Source organism: Euprymna scolopes, chromosome 7, assembly GCF_053919585.1.
Source record: "Euprymna scolopes isolate OS-2025 chromosome 7, ASM5391958v1, whole genome shotgun sequence".
Lineage (NCBI taxonomy): Eukaryota > Metazoa > Mollusca > Cephalopoda > Sepiida > Sepiolidae > Euprymna > Euprymna scolopes.
The window spans coordinates 42,750,284-42,771,710 of record NC_136488.1 but is presented as its reverse complement, the minus strand read 5'-3'; the positions used below and the strand labels follow the sequence as shown (position 1 = coordinate 42,771,710).

Genomic DNA, 21,427 nt, shown 5'->3' with positions numbered 1-21,427 from the left:
ATTGTTGATAATGGATTTTAGTCGTAGGTTCGATATGGCTTGGAGCCGATGGTGAATTTATTTTGAACTTCATTCTTCCATTTGTTTTTATTTTGTGAGTCATTGATGATTTGAATTGCTTTTTAGCACCTTTTTAATGATAAAAGATCAATCCACGTCAATAAACCTATGCCTGTGAAATATAGAACATATAGTTTTTAATATATAATCTGTGTTTTAGCTTTCACATTATTGATTGCTGTTCAGCACAGTTTAAGGTTGGAGTAGTATTTTCATTTTTAATCGCGCTAATTGAATGGAAGCATCTTAAGAAAATCTGTGCTTTTGTGGTGGGTATTGTTTCTTTCTTTTCTAGACGCCTGTTTTTCTGTTGGATCTAAAATATTTTCGCGGCAATTAAATTGTAGATCAGGCGATGTTTGATTGTGTCGAGCTGAAGCGAAACGTTGCCATTTTGAAAAGTGACAGTTCAAGTCAACCATCTGCGCTCCTCCTGAAACGCCGTTGACGGGGAAGTGGAGGTCAGGAGTTGGATGGGTTAGAGTGAAAGATTAGTCGTTCGTATGAAAGACAAAACAAACTGATTAGAAAATTGGAGATAGCGGAGGAAGAGGGGCGCTTAGAATGAATTCGTAAATAAGAAAACAGGAGAAACGCATGTGTTTTTTAAAAGTCCGTCAATTTAAAAACACAAAAATATAGAAATTCCAGACTGGGCGCTTTACGTCAACATCGTTATTTTGACTTTCCTGTGTGCATGCCATCCCACAAAAACGCGATGCTAATCAACGCAGTTACTATAATATATTCTCTATTTACTGTCCTCACAAAGTATACATTTTGACACATGGTGCACCTTTTAATGTAGGGAAAAACCGACCTTAGTAACAGGGATATTTTGGATTGGAATAAATGAAAATTGACATACTTTAGCAGTTTCACTATTTAGGAATGACAAATTAAGGCACGATAGATGTACGACGACAGGCAACATTGCTCTTGCTGTTCTCTATTCGTGTAATATTTAGGCACGACAAATGTAAGCACTACAAATTTATGTACGACAAATTTAGACACGACAAATTTAAACACGACAAATTTATGCAGAATAAATTACTCCTGCTGCTTGTGTTCGCTATAAATACTTATAAAAAATGAACAAGTTGTTTTTCAGACTCAGGAATATGATTCAAAATACGAGTCAAATATAGAAAGAAAAAAATATTAAATGACAAAATATTGTTTTTTTTTATCCTAAAATGCGTTTTTTTTTAATTATTTTTATAGTAAATATTTATCAAAAGATAGCAATGAAAAGTATCTTGACCCGTCAGTCTTAAAGAAAATAGAACTTTATATTTGTTTTCTTCATAAAAAGTTTTAACGAAAAAAAATGGCGTCTAAATTAAACTCGATTACTTCTTGTACTTTTTGATATAAAAATCCCAAGTTGCTCAAATGACATGCCTAAATATCGCACAAACATAGAATCAACACGACCAGTTGTGGTATGTCTTACATTTGCTGTGTCTTAATTTGTCATCTATAATTAACAAAATTCATTACTCTAGTGCAAGGTTATTCTTTTTTAAGTAGTCGCAGGTTTTTGCGATGAGAGAAAAACACATTATTAAGCCTAACATTCATTTCTATTTTAGGATAATGTTCATTCAGTTACCATTTACAAATGTGCTTTTTATTATCTTATCCACTAAATAAGGCAAACTGCCACGTGAATGTAAAAGGCTACTACTTGGAACGCTGTCTACAGGGACACTATGCACTATGTAGGGAGTCAAGAAGCACAGTGTTTGTTAACATTACGTTTACACATCAACGGTCAAAGAAGCAGGAAACCTGGAGGAAATTCCAAAATCTAGCAGTTCAAGGGAATAAGCTATCAAAGTAGAAAAATTTTCGGCACCCACGAACCTCAACAGTGAAGAGGTAGGATTTTTCTGCTTGTCAGGTTAGTCGAGAATATGTACGTCGAGAGGGTACAAATGCAATGAGTTCGTCAAATCACATTCTATTAAAGTACTTGTAAAAACAGGCGCAGGGATGAAGATTGCGGCGATGGGATAGAGGTTGGAGCTTTGACGATAGTGTGTGACCTATTAGATTTAAGACTCGCTTTTTTACCCTGTTTAAAAGAAGGGATTAGTAGTAGATGCACTAACCTAGATGTGGCAACAATACTCCATGCATGGGCGAGTTGTGGCTTTATAAACGTACAGGACACTCAAGTGTGAGTAGCTTTCTAGCACGGTATTCAATGTATTTATTCCAATTCATGTTGCCTATGAATATTAAACCGAGGGGTTTTGAGAGCATTATTGGCCATGTCGATCGTTGGTTGAGCAGGTTTCTTATAATTCTTAAAGGAAAAGGCTTAGTCTTATTAACATTAAGTGTCACTATCCATTTTCTTAACAATATCGCTAACAAGGTCGCTAATTTTTTCGGTCATTAGAAATCACTTCAGGACTATTGCAATGTATTGTATTTGTCATTTGCAGAAAAATATGGTGGCTTCAAATTAGTAATACGCTTCTTATTTTATTCTTAGATATATTTTTTTCGGTACTAATTCAAAAATTAACCCAATGCTGTGTCCACATTTCCAAGCTCCTGTGAAAAAAAAAACTGTAAAAAGGCGACACGATAAGTCAATCATCAATCAGCTGTCAACAGACGACAGAATTGTGTTCGTTAATGGAAATAATTGTTTTCGATCATTATTGTTTCCATGAAAAAATATTTGTTTTCCTTTATAGTAGTTTCCATGTTTTCGGGGGGGGGGTGAAAAAAATTTTAAATATATATTTCTATGGAAAAAAATCTTTCATTTAATTAAACTAACGGTAAGTTTTACCTTCTTCTGCTAAAGTTTTGCTCACAGCATTTTGAATTTATCGTTTTGAATTTATCGTTTGCGTTGGCAATTTCCGGTAACTTTTGTGATCGCCTGAACTTAAACTGCCGGAAGATACTGATGCGATTTTGGTTCAGGATCAGTATTGTTTATTCATTCTATATTAATGAAACGATTTTAAAAATCAAGTTTCCGCAATAAAAACTCATACGACGAAAACATAATCAAGTTGTCAGACCGATTCCCTTAATATCATCGATATTAAGTGATGGAATGCCTAGTTAGAACTTAGCTAGATCGCTAATGGGGAATGCCAGGCGTTGTTTTTAATCATCATCATTATCATCATCATCATCATCATCCACATTGGCTCACATGGAGCTTTCACACAAGTCAACAAGTGGTCTTCTCTGGAGGCTGAGTGACAACAAGTCTTCCCAGACGTCCAGTTCTCTCCACCTCCTTCGATAGCATTTGCAAATGAATTTGCATCATCGCAACAGCCTCTTGCCATTGATTTCTCGCCGGCAGTGGCCATTGGTTTATACTGGAATTTGAGTGGCACTAATCCTCCCCAAAGTCCCAGTTCTCTTTGCGCTTGTCCAACCGAGGTCTGGCTGGCGCTCTCTCCTCGGTCTTTCAGTCCTTGTTGACCCTTCTCAGCTCTTTGGTGTCACTTTTTTATTGGGAGGAGCGGTTGTGAAACTATGAGGGGGGATGCATGATGGGGGTGTAGAACTTGTAGATATGCAGCTTTGGTGTTCTTCATTCCCTGTAACGCTTATTCGTTATATTGTCTTCTTGTATTATTCTCCGCATTCAAGGGTTTTCCTTAATATTTCAGTCGTTTTCATTATCGTTAGTCATTGTACTCTTGCAGTTATTCCTCTGATTCCAATTTCTGATATTCTTCTTTCGAAGTTTTTTCGGAATTGTTCCTAGTGCTCCTACTATTATCGGTACTATTTTGATTTTCTTCATCATCCAAATCCCTTTTAACTCTCTGGCTAGCTATGTGTATTTGCTTCGTTTCTCCTTTTCTTTCATACTCACCCTGTGGTCAGCTGGGACAGCAAAGTCTACGATTTGACAGGATTTTTCTTTCTTGTTAATTATTACGACATCTGGTCTTCTTGGTTGGGTGGGTTTGTCCGTCTGTATGTCCATGTCCCATAGGATTTTGTGGTTCTCGTTTTCAAGTACAGTTATGGTAGTAGTAGTAGTAGTAGTAGTAGTAGTAGTAGTAGTAGTAGTAGTAGTAATAATAATAATAATAATAATAATAATAATAATAATATCATCATCATCATCAGCTTATTCAGCAATGGATTGTATAAAACGTTCAGATCGCGTAAATCTGTCCGGCATTTTACCTTACATTTAGGAACTGTCTTCGTTATGAAAGATGGACTACCTAAAAGTGTAATTTTAGCGAGAAATTCATTAACCCTGCGTAAAACTATTCGATGTTTTGTCGTGCCTTTATGTACTTTTAATGAGCAATGTATTGGCGTCGAAAAACCAGTCTGGTGATTTTTACCGTACCTTTATGAACTTTCTTCGTTATGAAAGAGGCACTATTCGATAACCAGTCACAGCTTGGCTACGCAAGTCGCATTGTTTTGCAAGGACTTAGTACTGTAAATCAATAAATTAAGGTGAGCGTTTTCTAAACGGTGTGTGCATCCTGCTATGATTATGTTTGGAATTGCGGTTTATTTGTTCGGTCAGTTTATGTTTTTAATAGCATTTTAGATTCGTATCAGATACTTTTTAAAATATCTATAAGAACGTATCTCTATCTGTCTGTCACACTTAGGTTTTTGCATAATATTTTTGTCGATACGCGCGTAGATTTTATGGACACATTGTAAGACTATCTGCTGTTTTCTTTTTTATTGGTGTCATCTTATCTTTTATAGGGCTTTTGTTGATAATTGTGAAGGCGAATAAAAAAAAGAATAATGGTCCCTTTTTCTTCCTAAACAATACAGAAGGGAAAATAGTCTTACCAAATTAACTACAATAAAAAATATTTGAAGGTAAGAATAAATGATTCTTCTGTTCAACAATAAAAATAACTCAAAAATAAAGGAGCGTATTTTTTTGCCAAACAATAAGCAAACATTCTCCAGAATAAAAATAAAATGGTCCCTTGTCGCCAAATAAAAGATAAACTTACTCCAATAAAGAATTGCTATTTCGACACTTGAAAATATAGAATGTGGCATCTTTCTGCGTTCTATGGTTTAAAAAAATGGCGGTTCAGTGCATTTACCGATCCAAATGACTTCCGGTTTTGAAGCGTGACGCAGTCGTAAAATACGTTTAAATACTATATTTTAATATATACGAAATCTGCATGAATCATTATAGAGTCAATTTTCTATCGATTCTTATGTATTATAAAGTTGTGATTTCAAAAATTTAAACAATATATAAATATATATATATATATACATACATAAATATATATATATATATATATATATATATATATATATATATATATATATATATATATATATATATATATATATATATATATATATATACGAGTTTTGGTTTCGGTTTGGATTATAGTTTCTGGCACTCAAGTCATCTATTTTTTATAAATGGTTTTACCAAAAAGTCTTCATAAATTTTGGTTTCGGTTTCGATTATAGCTGAAGGAATTCAAGTTATATATATATATATATATATATATATATATATATATATATATATATACATATATACATAAATATATATATATGCATATACATATACATATATATATATATATAACTTGAATTCCTTCAGCTATGATCGAAACCGAAACCAAAATTTATGAAGACTTTTTGGTAAAACCATTTATAAAAAATAGATGACTTGAGTGCCAGCAACTATAATCCAAACCAAAAGCAAAACTCATGAAGAATTCTTGGTCAAATAATTTATTACAAGGAATGGAAGGTCATAACAATTAAATGGCAGTCAAGTTGATGAAAATAGATGTAAGCGTGATACACAAAATAGCACACACGCTATTGTATTGATATATAGATAAGGAGAAATTTACGTAAAACGCCGAATGTGGCGAAATGCTGAACCACTTTAAGGAAACTTTTCTTGCTATCATTAGTTTATTATTTAAAAAAAGAAAAAGAAATATCTTGATTTGAATAAAACAAAGCATAAAAAATAGAAGCCATATTTAAATTTTTATTGTTTGCTGTCAGTTATTTGCTATACAAAAAGATTGATATTTACTTATGGAACTTGCTTAACATTGTGTGTGTGTGTGTGTGTGTGTGTGTGTGTGTGTGTGTGTGTGGCTTCTTTATTTGGCTTTATATATTTTTAAGTTTTGTAAAAATTCTTCAATAATTATTTATTGTAATTTCTTTATAACAATGAAAATAATATTGTTTTTAGTTTCAGTAAATTTTTCGTTGAATTATATTCGTAATACCAGATTTTTTTTTCATCGAAAAAAATCGGCCAACGTTTAAGTGAAAATAAAAATCACGAAACATTTGTTCGTCACCTTCCGGCATTTTACGTAAACTAGTTAGAAAATTCCGACGGTAGCACGGTTTTTATTCTGCATAAGTACTAACGGTCTTACTTAATGTGATAAACCCGCTAAATTATTATTGTCGAAAAAACTTATTCCGACGGTGAAGGGAGATTACTCAAGTGGTCGCGACTGGGGTCAAGTAACAAAGTAGGGTAAGGAGGTTGAAACAGTGAGCAACTGGTAACAAGATTTGTGCTGATTGCTCCACAAAGAACTTGCGATAACGACTCGGTTGAAGGAGACTAGAACTGAGGGTGGCAGTAACCTATCGACAGTTATCAATTCTAAGATTTTGACTGATCCAAGGCAGTCTTTTATAACAAAAGAAATATAACTCCCACCCCTCCTCCTACTCTATATATTCATAGTCGTTTTTTGCAATCAATTTGGTTGGTTGTTTTTGTTGTACGGCATATCAACCCTTTTTAGGTTATTTAATGCCAAATCCAAAGATTTTGAAAAAAAAACATTTTTAATAGACTATATTTGTTGTTTTCAAGTCGGTTTCTATTCAACTCATAATTGGGACCCTAACAGGTACTACCACTCCGGGTCAAAGTGGATCTGGGAACAATGGCAATTAAAGGGTGCCTCCACACTCGCCAAAGCCTGCAAGCTGGGGCCTCACCACTGGATATAGTTTAAGGTCATATCCAGGACCGCAATCAATTTGGATTTTTCCCCTGAATGCTCATGCCACTATATGTAAAAAAAAATGTTTCTTTACTTAACCTGAAAATCCCATACATTTTCTTCATGTATTCAAACATAAATTCAGTTTCTTTTCCATTGATTTAATTTATTTTGATTTATTATATCGAAAAGAAAATTACTTTCAGTATCTATTATTTTTGTAAAAATGTTTCCGTAAATAAGCAGATTTCTCTTAAAATAAATGACATCTAAATAAATATTTTTTTAATCAGTTTACGGATATTCTTATTTATTATATCTAAAAGAATATTTAACTTTCTGTATTAATTAATTCTCTCAAAATTAGTTTAAGGATATTCTTATATTTTGACTTAAATTTTCGGCGGGATCTTCAGATTAACTAATACCGTTTACTCCTGAGGAGTTTCGAAACCGGAAGTCGTTTGACTCGATCAATATGCTAAATCACATTAATGATTTGTTTTTTAATGAAACATGACTCGGGACTTCTGCATTTATGGACCCAAGATTTCCACCAAGTTACTCGGGTTTACCCGGCAGACGACGAGAAGAAACGGAAACGGTCGACTCGTAGTTTCCTGGATATTAAGATATTTTTCCAATGTATTACTTAATGAATTTTAGTGGTTGTCGACATTCTTTACATGGAGACGGGGGGGATGGTAATAATTTGTGTGTGCTTTTTTGTTTGTTTTTTGTTTGTTGTTTTGTTTTGTTTTTTGTTTGTTTGTTTGTTTGTTTGTTTGTTTTTTGTAATAAAGTAAAGTTTGCCTGGCCGTTTCCGGTTCTTCGTAGAAATCGCGGGTTAATAAATACAGAAGTACGCATGACTGTTGACATTATCATTCAAACACTACTGTGTTTGAATATATGGTTAAGTGTTAGTTTCACTTATTTAGAACTGTTTAAAGCTTCATTTGCGGCAAAATTTCAAACAATTTTTACAGTTCATAGGTCACCTTTTCAACTATATTTTGAAATAATATATTTCAATTTTCGTTCATTAAAACAAAAGTTATAATAAAATTACTGGTGTTCGAAAGTCTTCAGAATAAGTAAGGAACGTGAGAGACGGTTTCTTCTAATTAGTTGTTGGTTACTATAGCAACTTTTTCATCATTGACGTCTTAGAGACGATTTCTTCTGATTGGTTGTTGGTTACTATAGCAATTTTTTCGTCGTCGACACCTTCATAAATCATAGCGTGAATGTCGCTCGCATGCCATCTTATTTGGGTTATATAGAGGGAGTTAACAAAAGTTATACTCTTTTCCGTGCTAGGCTTGATAATCTTTCACTTAAGACATCACCTGTTAATTCTGTTTCTCTCTATTTTTTTGTCCCTTCTTTCTGTTTATTTACTTAATTACCTATTTTATTTGATATTTTAATTAGTCAATTTAAGAAGTTGGTTATAATTTTTATGGGTTGCTGACAATGCGTATGATATTGAAAACAATGAAAAAAATATTATTTCAAAGTAAAGGCTGGGAAAATCTTGGATTACAATAGAAAAATGCGAGCATGAAAAGTAATCTGGTTAAGATTAAACTTAGAAAAGTAAAAGAATTAGTTGTTAAAACTGGAAAAGAAAAAGACAAAATATTCTAGTAAAAAAATATAATAAATATATAAATAAATAATTTATAACTTAAAATATTGCAGCATTAAGAATTTGTTTAAAAATTCAATTTTACATTATATATAAATTCTTAATACTGCAGTATTTTAAGTTATAAATTTTGTTATATTTTTTACTAGAATATCTGGTCTTTTTCTTTTCCAGTATTTACAACTAGTCCTTTTACATTTTATTTTAAGTTTCATCTTAACCATATTACTTTTAATGCTCGCATATTTCTATGTAACAACAGAATATATGTACAGGCTTATTAATTTATGTGTAGTTTTTAATAAAATGTACAATAATTTCTTTCCAAATACAATTTTGAAGCATATAAAGTCCTAATAAGGAGAATGTAACGAGAAGAATCGCGTATATTTTTCTTCCATTTTTTTAAAACTCGATCCTAATAATTCGTAAACAGTCGTCAATATCAATGTAGCACGCGGTGAATTATTTTCAAAAAAAACAAACTGAAAATAAGAGCCTTGAAAATATAAAAGGTCAAGGCCAGCCATGCAATATTGAAAACAAGCGTTTGAAAGCAATTGATGAACAAAAAACGTTACAGTTTTAGAAATATCTAAGGCACTTGATGTCAACAATACAACAGTAGAGAACGGCCGTTGCTAAGTGGTTAACGACCCGGTTGTGCGATGTTCCAATCGAGTTACACAGAAACACAGTCAAGTAGGCTGTTAGCACATTTACATCGTTCCTCCCATAAGTATCCGGTGTCTTTCTAGAAAGAATTCTTATTAGAAACATATTGGAGAGAAAAATATAAAAAATAACATCTAAATAAATCGCGATACCTCCAGACAGTCGAGCGAGATGGACACACCGATAAAGGGCTCATTACCGCAGGGTCCCGATTTCGAATCTCGCTAGATTCAGCTACTCTGATGAGTCGTAGACGACGAAACACGTGTCAGTAGATAATTATATATTTTAAAAACAATATGTATGCCGCTTCCCATGTGGGGGTACCAAGTTGGTTAAAGGGAAAATTATTCCCAACTCGCATTTAGGTAAAAATGCATTTTCGTAAATAATTGAATTCATTCAAAACGTATCGCAAAAAAACAAAAACAAATAACATCTAAATAAATCGCGATACATCCGGACAGTCGAGCGAGATGGAAGCATGGATAAAGGGTTTAGGCTTATTACCGCAGGATCCCGATTTCGAATCTCGCTAGATTCAGCCACACTGATTAGTGGACAATTATGTTTTAAAAACTATATATATATATATATATATATATATATATATATATATATATATATATATATATATATATATATATATAATAGAAAAATCTTATTGAAAATTTGAGCAAATTTTCTAAAGAAAACATTATAAACTTATAAAGACGGTATACAAAATTTGAATTATCTGACAAGGTGTACAAATAAACTTGAAAGTCCTTCTATAGAGTTTCGAAAAATGCAATTCTTCTCATGAAAGGAAAGAAGTTTGAAAAATATATAATAAATTTTGCAGGATAATGCATTGAATGAAACTACAAATACGAAATTAATCATATTTGCATAAAAAAAGTTATTGAACAGTTGGTGAAAGTTTTAAGGGATTCAAATAGATTTTGACAGCAGGAACGGGAAAAGAGGGAAAAAGGAATATGATAAAAATCCAATGAATAAGAAGGTAAAATCCAGAAGAGGATAAATCTATAACACATACACGAACACATATATTATATGTATGAAGTGAAAATTACTGAGAATCGAAAGATTCGAACCTAGTCAAAATCCACCCCTGACTGTGTGTTGATAATCTATCTCCAGGCTACCAGAAATTAACAATGGGGCTTAGAGGAAATTAATTACCTAGAAATGCGAAATCAGCGAGCATAAACAGTAAACAGCCAGATATTATTTAACAACAGGAAGTTGGTATATTGCATTTGCTCGCAAATTGATCGTATTTTAATTCCGTAGAAAGAGCTCAACATTTTTTTTCTTAAATGGAATTTTGTAACAATAATATTATTAAAATAAATATTAGCAATTACATTTTACCTTCAAATACTAGCCTGTCATACTTATTTAAGCATAAGTGTATATATATATATATATATATATATATATATATATATACATACATACACTAGACTACCCGTGACCCGTTGGGTCAGTATATAATATTAGCTATGGAATTTATGTATGGGCGTGACACTTGTGAAGTAAAGAAAATAGTTTTTTTGACATAACAAAAACATTTCTATGAAAGTATATTAAAATGAAAAAGAATATAGATAGATTTCTATCAGTCGTTCTGTTTATAATTGTTTATTTTTGAAAAAAAAAACTTACAGTTGCTGAATTATAAGTGGTTGGCCATACTGAACAGATACCATAATACTTATTATAGTTAAATTCAAATTTTGATATATCGGCTTTTTTTTTTACATCGTTCAAGTTATTTTAAACCCTACTCTTCCCATGTTAAATAATAATTTCGAAATAATAACGTTAATATTTCAGCGTCTCAATTGTTCTTTTGCTTGCGTGTTTTTTCGCGTTTAAATTATCCAAATAAACAATTGTTAATACTGTCTGCTTTTTTTCTTTTTTACATCGTTCATTTCTGTATTAGATTTAAGTTATTTTAAACCCCACTCTTCCCATGTTAAATAATAATTTCGAAATAATAACGTTAATATTTCTGTGCGAAGGTCATGCGCGCATGCGCAACCGGATGTTGTAAACCAGAAAGTAGGTTACATACATCATTACAAGATCATTTGAGTTTTATAATATATATATATATATATATATATATATATATATATATATATATATATATATATATATATATATATATATATATATATATATATTAGCGGGCCGCTCTGTGTTGTACCATTGTAAAATACGCATAAATATTTTAATTAATACAGAAACTGAAGCATGTACATGCGAGTATCATGCTTTTCTAAACATTTAGCTTCATGTAAGTAAAACAAAAAACTCGAACTGAAATACAAAACCAAAACCTAAAAACATTGAGTCAATACAATAAGCATTCCACCAGTTGGGCACGACGCTTACAAATTGTTTTAAAAACATCTTATTCTAAACATAAAGAAGCTGTCATGTTTCTCGACCACGCACGCGCAGTCCTAATACAGTTTACCAGAACTTAACTATCTAACGACCTCCCCCACGTATCAATTGGCTTAGTTTGACTACTTAGCAGCCCTTCCTTTCGGATGAAAATCAATAAAAAAAAAAGTTTTTCACGTGTCTGAATACCCTATATACCAAATTTCAAGTTAGATCAAACATTCATTGAGTATATAGGTGGAGAAGTATCCTCACACACACAAACATTGTATCTTTTGTATATATATATATATATATATATATATATATATATATATATATATATATATATATATATATATATATATATACTAGCAAAAGTACCCGTCGTTGACTAGGTTCAAAAACAGTCTACAGAAAATGGACTCTGATTTTTTAAAGTATTATTTGTTATGAAAAGGAAGGGTTATAAAGAGATAGCTTCGAATTTGGGGGTATCAAAACCAAAGCAAAATATGATGAAAGTAAAAATAAAATAGATAAACCCAATAAATTATTATACCATACCTGTTCACACTGAAACACTTAACACAATATTCTGTGGATCTACATTAAAAAACCTTGTTAAACTTTGTGACATATTTCCATTCTATGGAGGTCAGGCGCGAACGAACACCTCATAATTTTATTATACCATATTTCTTCAAACTGAAACATAATTATCAAAGTATACTTACGCAGGTAGATATGAAAAGTCTTTATTAAAGTTTGTGCCTATTTCCATTCTATGGAGGGCAGGCGCGAACGCAGGCCCCACAATTTTATTATACCATCCCTATTTAAGTTAAAACATACTTATCAAAGTATTATTATGTACATCTATATGAAAAACACTTGTAAACGTTTTTTTTTTTAATTTTTTATTTCCATACTTTGTGGACTAGGCCCGTACGCAAATCAAACAATTTTAATGAATCATCATTATGCCAGATCAAACATACCTATTTCTGGTGTCTCGATACATCTTCTATCATTATATGTCATCAGTTTTCTATAATAGTCAACCATATAGGAGCCTATTCGTGACCAGACACACACACAGACGTTCAGCTTTATATATATATATATATATATATATATATATATTGTCACGGTCCAAAAGCCGTGGGAAGGGGACGTAAGTCTATGGTAGAGCGGAAAAGACTGCGAATTAGTCTGGGTTGGCATTCCTCGGCGAGGAAAGCGATGTTTTCGTTTTGCTAAACTTGTGGAATAAGCGGCGGAAAAAAAAAGGAATGATACCTTAAAAAGGAAAAAGAACGTTATACGATGGACTATATATGAAAAAAATTATTCACGTTTATGTGTGTATACGCTGTCTTTAAACGTACCTTGTTCAATTTTTGTTGATTATCCGTTTGGGCAATCAATTCGTTTTTTATACAGTTCCTGATTGTTTCCCGGTGGCTTTGTTGTCTTTTGTTGATATCTGAGTGAGAAACCAAAAACCAATAAGAAACTTGAGATTCATTTAATAAATATTCATGACAAATCGATAATTTCATAAAAATAAATGCTTTTGTTCCTTAACAAAGCATTAATCAAATAATGATACATATGTGTGTGAGAGTGTGTATGTGTTTTTGTGTGTTTTCGTGTGTATATGTGTTTGTATGTATATATATAAGTGTATGTACGTGTGTGTATGTGTGTATATATGTGTGTGTATGTATATAAATATATATATATATATTTATATGTGTGTGTATGTATATAAATATATATATATATTTATATATGTGTGTATGTATATATATATGTGTGTATGTATGTGTGTATGCGTATGTGTATATATATGTATGTATATATATAACAAATATATATATGCGTTTGTGCGTATGGATATATATGTGTGTGTGTGGACATATATGTGTGTGTGTGTGTGTGTTATCTAATTTGCATATTCCTTTAAAAAATGAGCGTTAATTACTTATGAATTTCCTATGGTTTCTTTTTAGATAATTGGTTTCATTTCACTATTAAGCTTAATCATATTTATATATAGTTCCTACATTTTGCAGACTTGCGTATAATATTCTAGCACACACACACACACACATACACACACGCGCGCACACACACACACATATACGTATGATATTTTTTGCATTTTTTGTTAGGCACGCGCTAATTATAAGTTATAGACCAAACAATGTTATTTTTTTTCATTTCCATATACATGTGGATTTAGATCATACGCTAACGGATAAGGCTGAAGAGGTATATGTTTTAGTTTTGATTCTACCTGTTGGCACACAAGTCATATTTTTACTTTTGAAATCAATACTATGTGTTAGGTACAATATAATAATCGATAGAAAATTTGCTCTATAATAAATACGAAATCTGCATCAATTAAAATATATTATTTCATATTTTACGACCGGGCAACGCCTGGCGGCCTGCTTGTATATCTATATAACTATAAAGTTAAGTTTTTTCTCGCTCTAACATTGGTAGTAAATGACTACTTTTTCTATTTAAAAATTATTAAGACGAACTTTTTAATATACTCAGTCATATATATGCGAGCGACTTCATGAAAGGTAACTAATTTGCATAGTCCTTTGAAAAACGAGCGTTCATTAATTAATTATTTATTTTATGGTTTCTTGTAAAATGGTTGGTTTATTGAACTATCACGCTTACCTCTTTTTGTGCATAGTTTCTACATTTTGCATAGTTTCGTAGAATTTGAAATGAAAATATTCTAGCACACTGACATACATATGTGTGTTTGTGTATGTGTGCGTTATCATTACAACCTCAAGTATAGTAACTTAATTCATTATCAGTTGTTTCAATAGACACGATAAAATTATCCGTCCACATTGTCAGATGATTCAAGTTAAAATAAAAATATAAAGGAATATATGTTGTGTGTGTGTGTGTGTGTGTGTGTGTGTGTGTGTGTGTGTGTGTGTGTGTGTGTGTGTGTGTGTGTGTGTGTGTGTGATTATATATGGATATTAAAAACCAAGATAATGGAGAGGAGGGGGAGAAAGAGAAAAAAAGAAAAAGAAAAGAGAGGGGGAAAGCGATAAAAAATAAATTAAAATTTGTCAAATTATAAAGATACGACAAGCCAAGAAAGAGGAGAAAAAGAAAAAAAGAAAAAATTGGGAAGGGAGATGGATGAGTGAGCGTGTCAAAAAAGTTTGTTGCATTCTGAACAACGACATGCGCAGGTCGCAAAACCGAAATAAAGTTTAAAATCCGGCATGACGTCGGTGGTGTGGGGTACACAAAAAGGGCAAAGATGCGTTCAGTTCAAATGGGTAAACAGATGGGCCCAATATAACTTATATAAAATCTATTTGGGTAGGAAACCAATTATGGATTCCGTTGGGTAGATTTTAGAATTAAAGTCGAGTTAAGGAAAGAAAGGAAATAAATAAAAAAGAAATAAAATAAAAATAAATACGTTGTTTAGAAAAATATTAATAAAGGAGGCGCTATGAAACGGTGGTGTAGTTTGCCTAGAAATAAGACGCTGTGAAAATAATTGGGAATAGGGGGTGTTAGATTATAGGGCAGTGTTAAAATAGATTAAGGGATAAGTTTTAGAGGTTGATGAATTTCTAGGAAAGTGGAAATGTGTAGTAATTTTGAATATTTAAAGTTTTAACTACATAGGTTGAATATTTTTTATTCAAGTTAAGAGTTATTAATGGAGAATTGAAATAAATTTATAATGATATTTTCCTAACTAGATTTTTGATTGATTTTTTTCTTTTTACGACAAGGCAATGCCGCACGGCCTGCTAGTATATATATATATATATATATATATATATATATATATATATATATATATATATATATATATATACTAGCGGCCTGCTAGTATATATATATATATATATATATATATATATATATATATATATATATATATATATATATATATACTAGCAGGCCGTGCGGCATTGCCTTGTCGTAAAATACGCTTAAATATGATATTCTGATTAATGCAGATTTTGCGTTTATTATTATATTATATTGGACCCAATATATAGCAATGATTTTAAAGTTTTTAAAAAATGACTCGTGCGCCACCACCGATAATAATCAAAACCAAAACGTTTTGCTTACGATTTACTTTTTCTTTTGGCGTTAATGCCTGAGCTATGAAGACATGTTTACTGCAAGGCTAAAAATTAAAACATGAACCAATAGCTATTACGTTATGTATGCATATTCGTAATGTTTGGCCTTCACCTGGCAACTTTCATTTTTTAATGTTCACACTTTTGCGCCGATTTTCCCCAGGCTAAAACCCAAATATAAATTTCGCATGGTTTCGAATGCTCTGCATATGAAATTTCATGTCCGTACACCAAAAACTGATAGTAGGCAAAAAAATTAAACAAATATATACACGCATACATATATAGAGAGAGAGAGAGAGCAAATAATATGCAAGTAAAAAGCATGTAGAATATCTGCATGAATATAATTACACGTAATAGTTAACTAAAGATGATCATCCCATAAGAAAACAAAAAAAAACTAATTAGAAATTAATTAAAATGAATATTTAAACGAATATGCAAATTAGTTACATCTTTTGTAGATTAATGCAATTCCACGACCCATATATAACAAAGTTGTATTTTCTTTTTAAGTAAATAGAAAAAAGGGTTTTACTATGAATATCAATAAACAAAAGGCATATATATATATATATATATATATATATATATATATATATATATATATAACGCGTGGAGAAAGAACGATAAATACCATTTTCGTATTGTCTTTGTATATTTTTTACGGTGTTATATTCACTCTGCAAATCTCTTTCAAGTCTTTTCAAGGCCAGGTTTTCCCTCTTGTGTTTCCAAATAATATCCTAAAAGAAAAGATAAATTTCAAAACCTGAGAAATTCGTTTGAAAAATGAAGCAAAAACGGCACAAGAATTAGCGTGTTTTGTATGCAACTAAAATTCGACGGGAAAAATGGGGTTTATCATTTGTTAATGCTGATGTCAAAAACCGACTTCGTAATCTAGTAGGTGATGATCTTTTCTCTTCTCTGCAACATCTTTCCCACAGATTTTGCTTTTATAGATACCATTATTTATCAAGTCTCAAAGGCTACTTGAGGATAAGGGTTAATGAGTCACTGAGACAACAGCGTACTAATAGTCAGTGGTGGAAATGTATTGTTTAGGCGAGAAACTGAACAAGAACTTGTTTATATTGGACTTTTAGACGACCATATTGTAATCAGCTTAAAAGCAGATCAGCGGAACAGGCGGGCAGTTCCAGGTGAGAAACTTTGTTCGTGGAATTTGCGTTTAGATTTAGGTACAGATAGAGTGTGAGGATAAAAATGTTGATAGCAGTTGTAGCGAGACGAGTGTTTTTTGTAAAAGTTTGGTAAGGGATGGACCATAGATTGACTCTCAGACAAGCACTTGTCATGAAAATAACGATAGATGTAAAAAGAATACTCCATACATGGGCGAATGGTGGGTTTATATAGATCTAGGATACTATCATACTTGCAGGAATTAGACATTTTCTAGCCTAGAAAGAGGAAACCCTCCTCCTTTATACATGACTTTAGTGCCCTTGTGTTTGATATTGCTGTCATACAGCCTAAAACATAAGATAGCTCGAAAATACATTAAACAAAGTAAGAAATAAAGATTGTATTAAAATATAAATTAATAAGTCACCTAAACAAAGTTCCGATTTCCAGATTTGCGTCCCTTGATTCTTTTCTTTGAGGATTAAAATTCTTGTGTGTCCTTTATCACTGTCGCTCCGGGTTTATTTTTATTTTTGTTTTTTTGTTTTTTTTGGTTCTTGTTGTGGGTCAGTCATCCGTTATAATCAGAATTTCTTTTCAGATGCGTCGTAGCATCTATTTGAGAGGCTTTTATTTCCCGCCGTGCGACATTCTCATCGGTTGGTTACGCTTACGTTGAAATAGAATTTTACAACGCGTATGCGCACCTCTATAAAAAAAATATCTTTCCCCGCCTGTCATACTTAAACTTAAAATAGCATTTTCATCGATAAGAGCATATATCGATTGGGCGCATCTGTTTGGGAATATTTTGTTTCCCGCTACTCGTTATTTTCGTCGGTTGATCACGGTTACGTTGGAATAACATTTTTAGACGTGTATACGCATTTCTATGAAAACAATCTTTCCCACTTGCCATACTTAAACTTGAAATCGCATTTTATTCCATAAGCACGTATATTGAATAGACGTATCTCTCTGAAAGGCATTTGTTTTCCGCCATTTGATTGCGCTTCAGGTTCAATGAGAATCCTCATCGGTTGGTCAGTTCCATTGAAATAGCATTTTTAGACGCATATACACACTTATATATATATATATATATATATATATATATATAAGTGTGTATATGCGGTTAAAAATGCTATATATATATATATATATTTGTACTCACTAGCAGTTCTCACACAAGTCATCATCAAAGATTAACCACTAACAACAACCGGTGGTGTTCTCGAGAGTTTTCGTGACAAGTCCCACCAGATTTCTAGTACTCTTCCTCTCTTTCGATAGCCTTTGCAAATAAATTTGAATTATCGTAATAGCCACTTATCATTGACTTCTCCTTGATAGCGACCATTAGTCTTCACTGGAATTTAGGTGGCAACCAGCCTCCCAAAATCCCTGTTCTCTTCGCACTCATTCAGAAGAGGTCTGGGTAGTACTTTCTCTCCTTCCTCAACTCATCTTGACTATTTGGCGTGGTGCCAGTTGATGACTTCATTTTTAGAGGAGAGGGGGTTGTTAATTTACAATTTTACGGTTTCAGTTTTCATGGTTCTATGCGGTGTCCCTCTAGCTTTTTTCTTTTTTTTTTTTTTTTTTTTTTTTTGCTTCTGTTACAGTTTCTATTTAGCCGGTTAGTGTTGTTAGCTCATTTGGATTAGTTTATAAAATCGAGTTTTTTAATATTTCAATTACTGTCTGTTGTATAGTCTCAGTCTTTCTCTTGATTGTGAATCATCATCATCATTATTATCATCATCATCATTATTATCATCAACATCTATATATTAATAGGATTGCGTGTGTATTATTAATTTTGTGTGGCACGCTTACATCCGAGTGACTGTCGTTTAATTGTTATGGACTTCCATTTCTGTAATAAATATTTTTACCAAGAATACTTCATAAGTTTTGGTTTCAGTTTCGATTCAAACTGATGTATCCAATCATATGGATAATTTTTTTTTAATCGCAACTTTATAATATATAAAAATCGACAGAATTTTAATAATAATAATAATATATACGAAATATGCAAGAAGTAAAAAATCATATTTAAGCGTACTTTACGACCGAGCTACGCCGGGCGTCCCTGCTAGCTTAGTAAATACTTTTGCAGTTTTAACAAAAGAGCTACAATAATATCAGAGCGTCTCCATTTACGTTGAACATCTACAGAATACCAACATCAATATATTACATATGAATGAGTCCCCCTGTGGAATTTCTACAGGTCCCGCTAATTATTATTATTATTATTATTATTATTATTATTATTATTATTATTATTATTATTTAGTTACTAGGAGCTTTCATATGAGTCATTATCAGCGGTTGCTAACTGCTAGATGGTGTTCGCTTGTGTTCTAAATGATAACACGTCTCTTTAGTTTTTATTTTTGAGTGATAACAAGTCTTCCCAAAATCACAGTACTCTGACACCATTCTAATGGAGGTGAAGGTAGTGATGGTAGTCCAGTGGTTAACAACGCGAACTGACAACTTGGGTGTCCCAAGTTCGAATCCAGTTCGTTCCACAAAAATCGTTTGCACTTGGAATGTTCGCAACCTTCACGTAATCCCTCCCGTAATGTCCGATATCTCTCTAGAAATAATTCTGACTAGAAAAAATATCGGGGAAACCAATGGCAACAATAGAATCTTCGGATTCATACTAGATGATGATGATGATGATGATGAAGAATGGAGGCCAGATTCGTGCTTTCCCTTCTCAATCTATTTTTGTTTGTCCCCCATTTTATATCCTATCAATTTCTTGAGCTGGAGAATCATATTAAGGGATTTCTGAAAGTTTCAGTTACCATAAGTTTGTGTGTTCTTTCTATTATAGACTTTAAATAGCGTTTCCATCGTTGAACGCGCAGATTGACTGGACACATCTTAGGAACATCTGGTTGTGTTCTTTGAGTCAAAAGAGAAGAGAGAGGAATGGGAAGGAGGGGAGAGACTTAATCCGATTATCAATAAACAATCAAACCGTTAACAAAAAAAAAAATGTTTTTTTTTTGTTTTGTTTTTTTTTTTTCAAATAAAATGACATTTTTTTAGTTTCTTACTATTTTTTTTTTCTTTTTTTTTTTAATATTTACGTCTGGCTTTGAAATTCTTCTCAATGGCAATTGTTTCCCCTCTGATTTTTCTTGACTTTAACAATGTTGGTGAAGAGGTTGAAACTAAGCGAGATAATCAAGTGAAAAGCTTTAACAGCCATTACTGAACGTTACAGAGCCATGAATGTTTTTATATCGTTCTGTAATGATCACGCCCTCATTTTTTTTTTTACTCACGTTCACCCCTAACAACGCACATCGCCACTTGTACGTAAAGGGCTACTATTTTTGACTCTGCCTAGAAAAGATTAACAAGATGTTGGTTTACATTACATTTAAACTTCTGCATATCAGTACAGTCAGGGAAGCAGGTAGCAGGAAGGGAGTTCCAAAATCCAGCTGTTCGAGGGAAGAAACTATTAGAGTAGAAAGCTTTCTGACATTTAGGAACCCTCAACAGTGAAAGGAATGTTATTTTGTTGCTAAGGGGGTTTGTCAGGGATTTAAGCACGATTTTGTGTTGCACCCAGTCCTAGTAGAGAAGAAAATAGTGTATATTTTTGAAAATATCGCTTCGATTTAAAAGATAGAAGAATTGGCAAAAGGTAAATTACAAAATCCAAAAAGATAGAGATGCCTTTAGACGAATGATGCTTAATCAGGATGGTATGTGACGACGTCTGTCAAGATTATGCCAACATGATGCTGCTAACAAACAGTAGAGTGTTTACTTTCAGATTGGAATCGTGCAATAAAAACATCCTTTGCAAAGCAATAAGTTCTTTACGTTAGGCTTAAGTTAGTCTGCCATGATTTAGTTTAAAACAGCATTCTCCTTCGTCTATCAGGTTTAATTTTGGATCAACGTTTTCATTGCTTGTAAAGTTTAAGTTCTGAAACAGCATTTTCCTTGGTCTGTCGAACTGAAGTTTGAAACATTTTTATCGTTCAACAAGCCTATTCAATTGATTCATATTCAGAAATATATGTAGCTCTTGATCTATCCAAAGTCTTTGACAAGGTTTGGCATGAAAGAGATTCTCATTAAAATTAAATCATACAGCATTTCTGGACTAATACTTGACAACATCAGATCCTTCTTAGACAAGAGAAAATTTCAGGTAGTCCTCACTGATCATACGTCCAAACAACATGATATTAACGTCAAGGGTGAGAGTTCATATAGAAACGTTGTTTTAATTTGAATAAAATAAAATACGC

At 32.2% G+C, this 21,427-nt stretch overlaps 1 protein-coding gene across 4 annotated transcripts in view; it reads right to left on the bottom strand.

The window, feature by feature from the left end:
- The window catches only part of LOC145279696 (uncharacterized), a 615,039-nt gene that overhangs the window by 489,841 nt on the left and 103,771 nt on the right, over positions 1-21,427 (bottom strand). For all 4 annotated transcript variants that reach the window (XM_080130975.1, XM_080130976.1, XM_080130974.1 and 1 more), the window contains 2 exons: positions 16,615-16,723; positions 13,197-13,294 (listed from right to left, as the gene is read on the bottom strand). In XM_080130975.1, the coding sequence (XP_079987101.1) occupies positions 13,197-13,294; positions 16,615-16,723 (207 nt within the window). The remainder of the gene's footprint in view (positions 1-13,196; positions 13,295-16,614; positions 16,724-21,427) is intronic.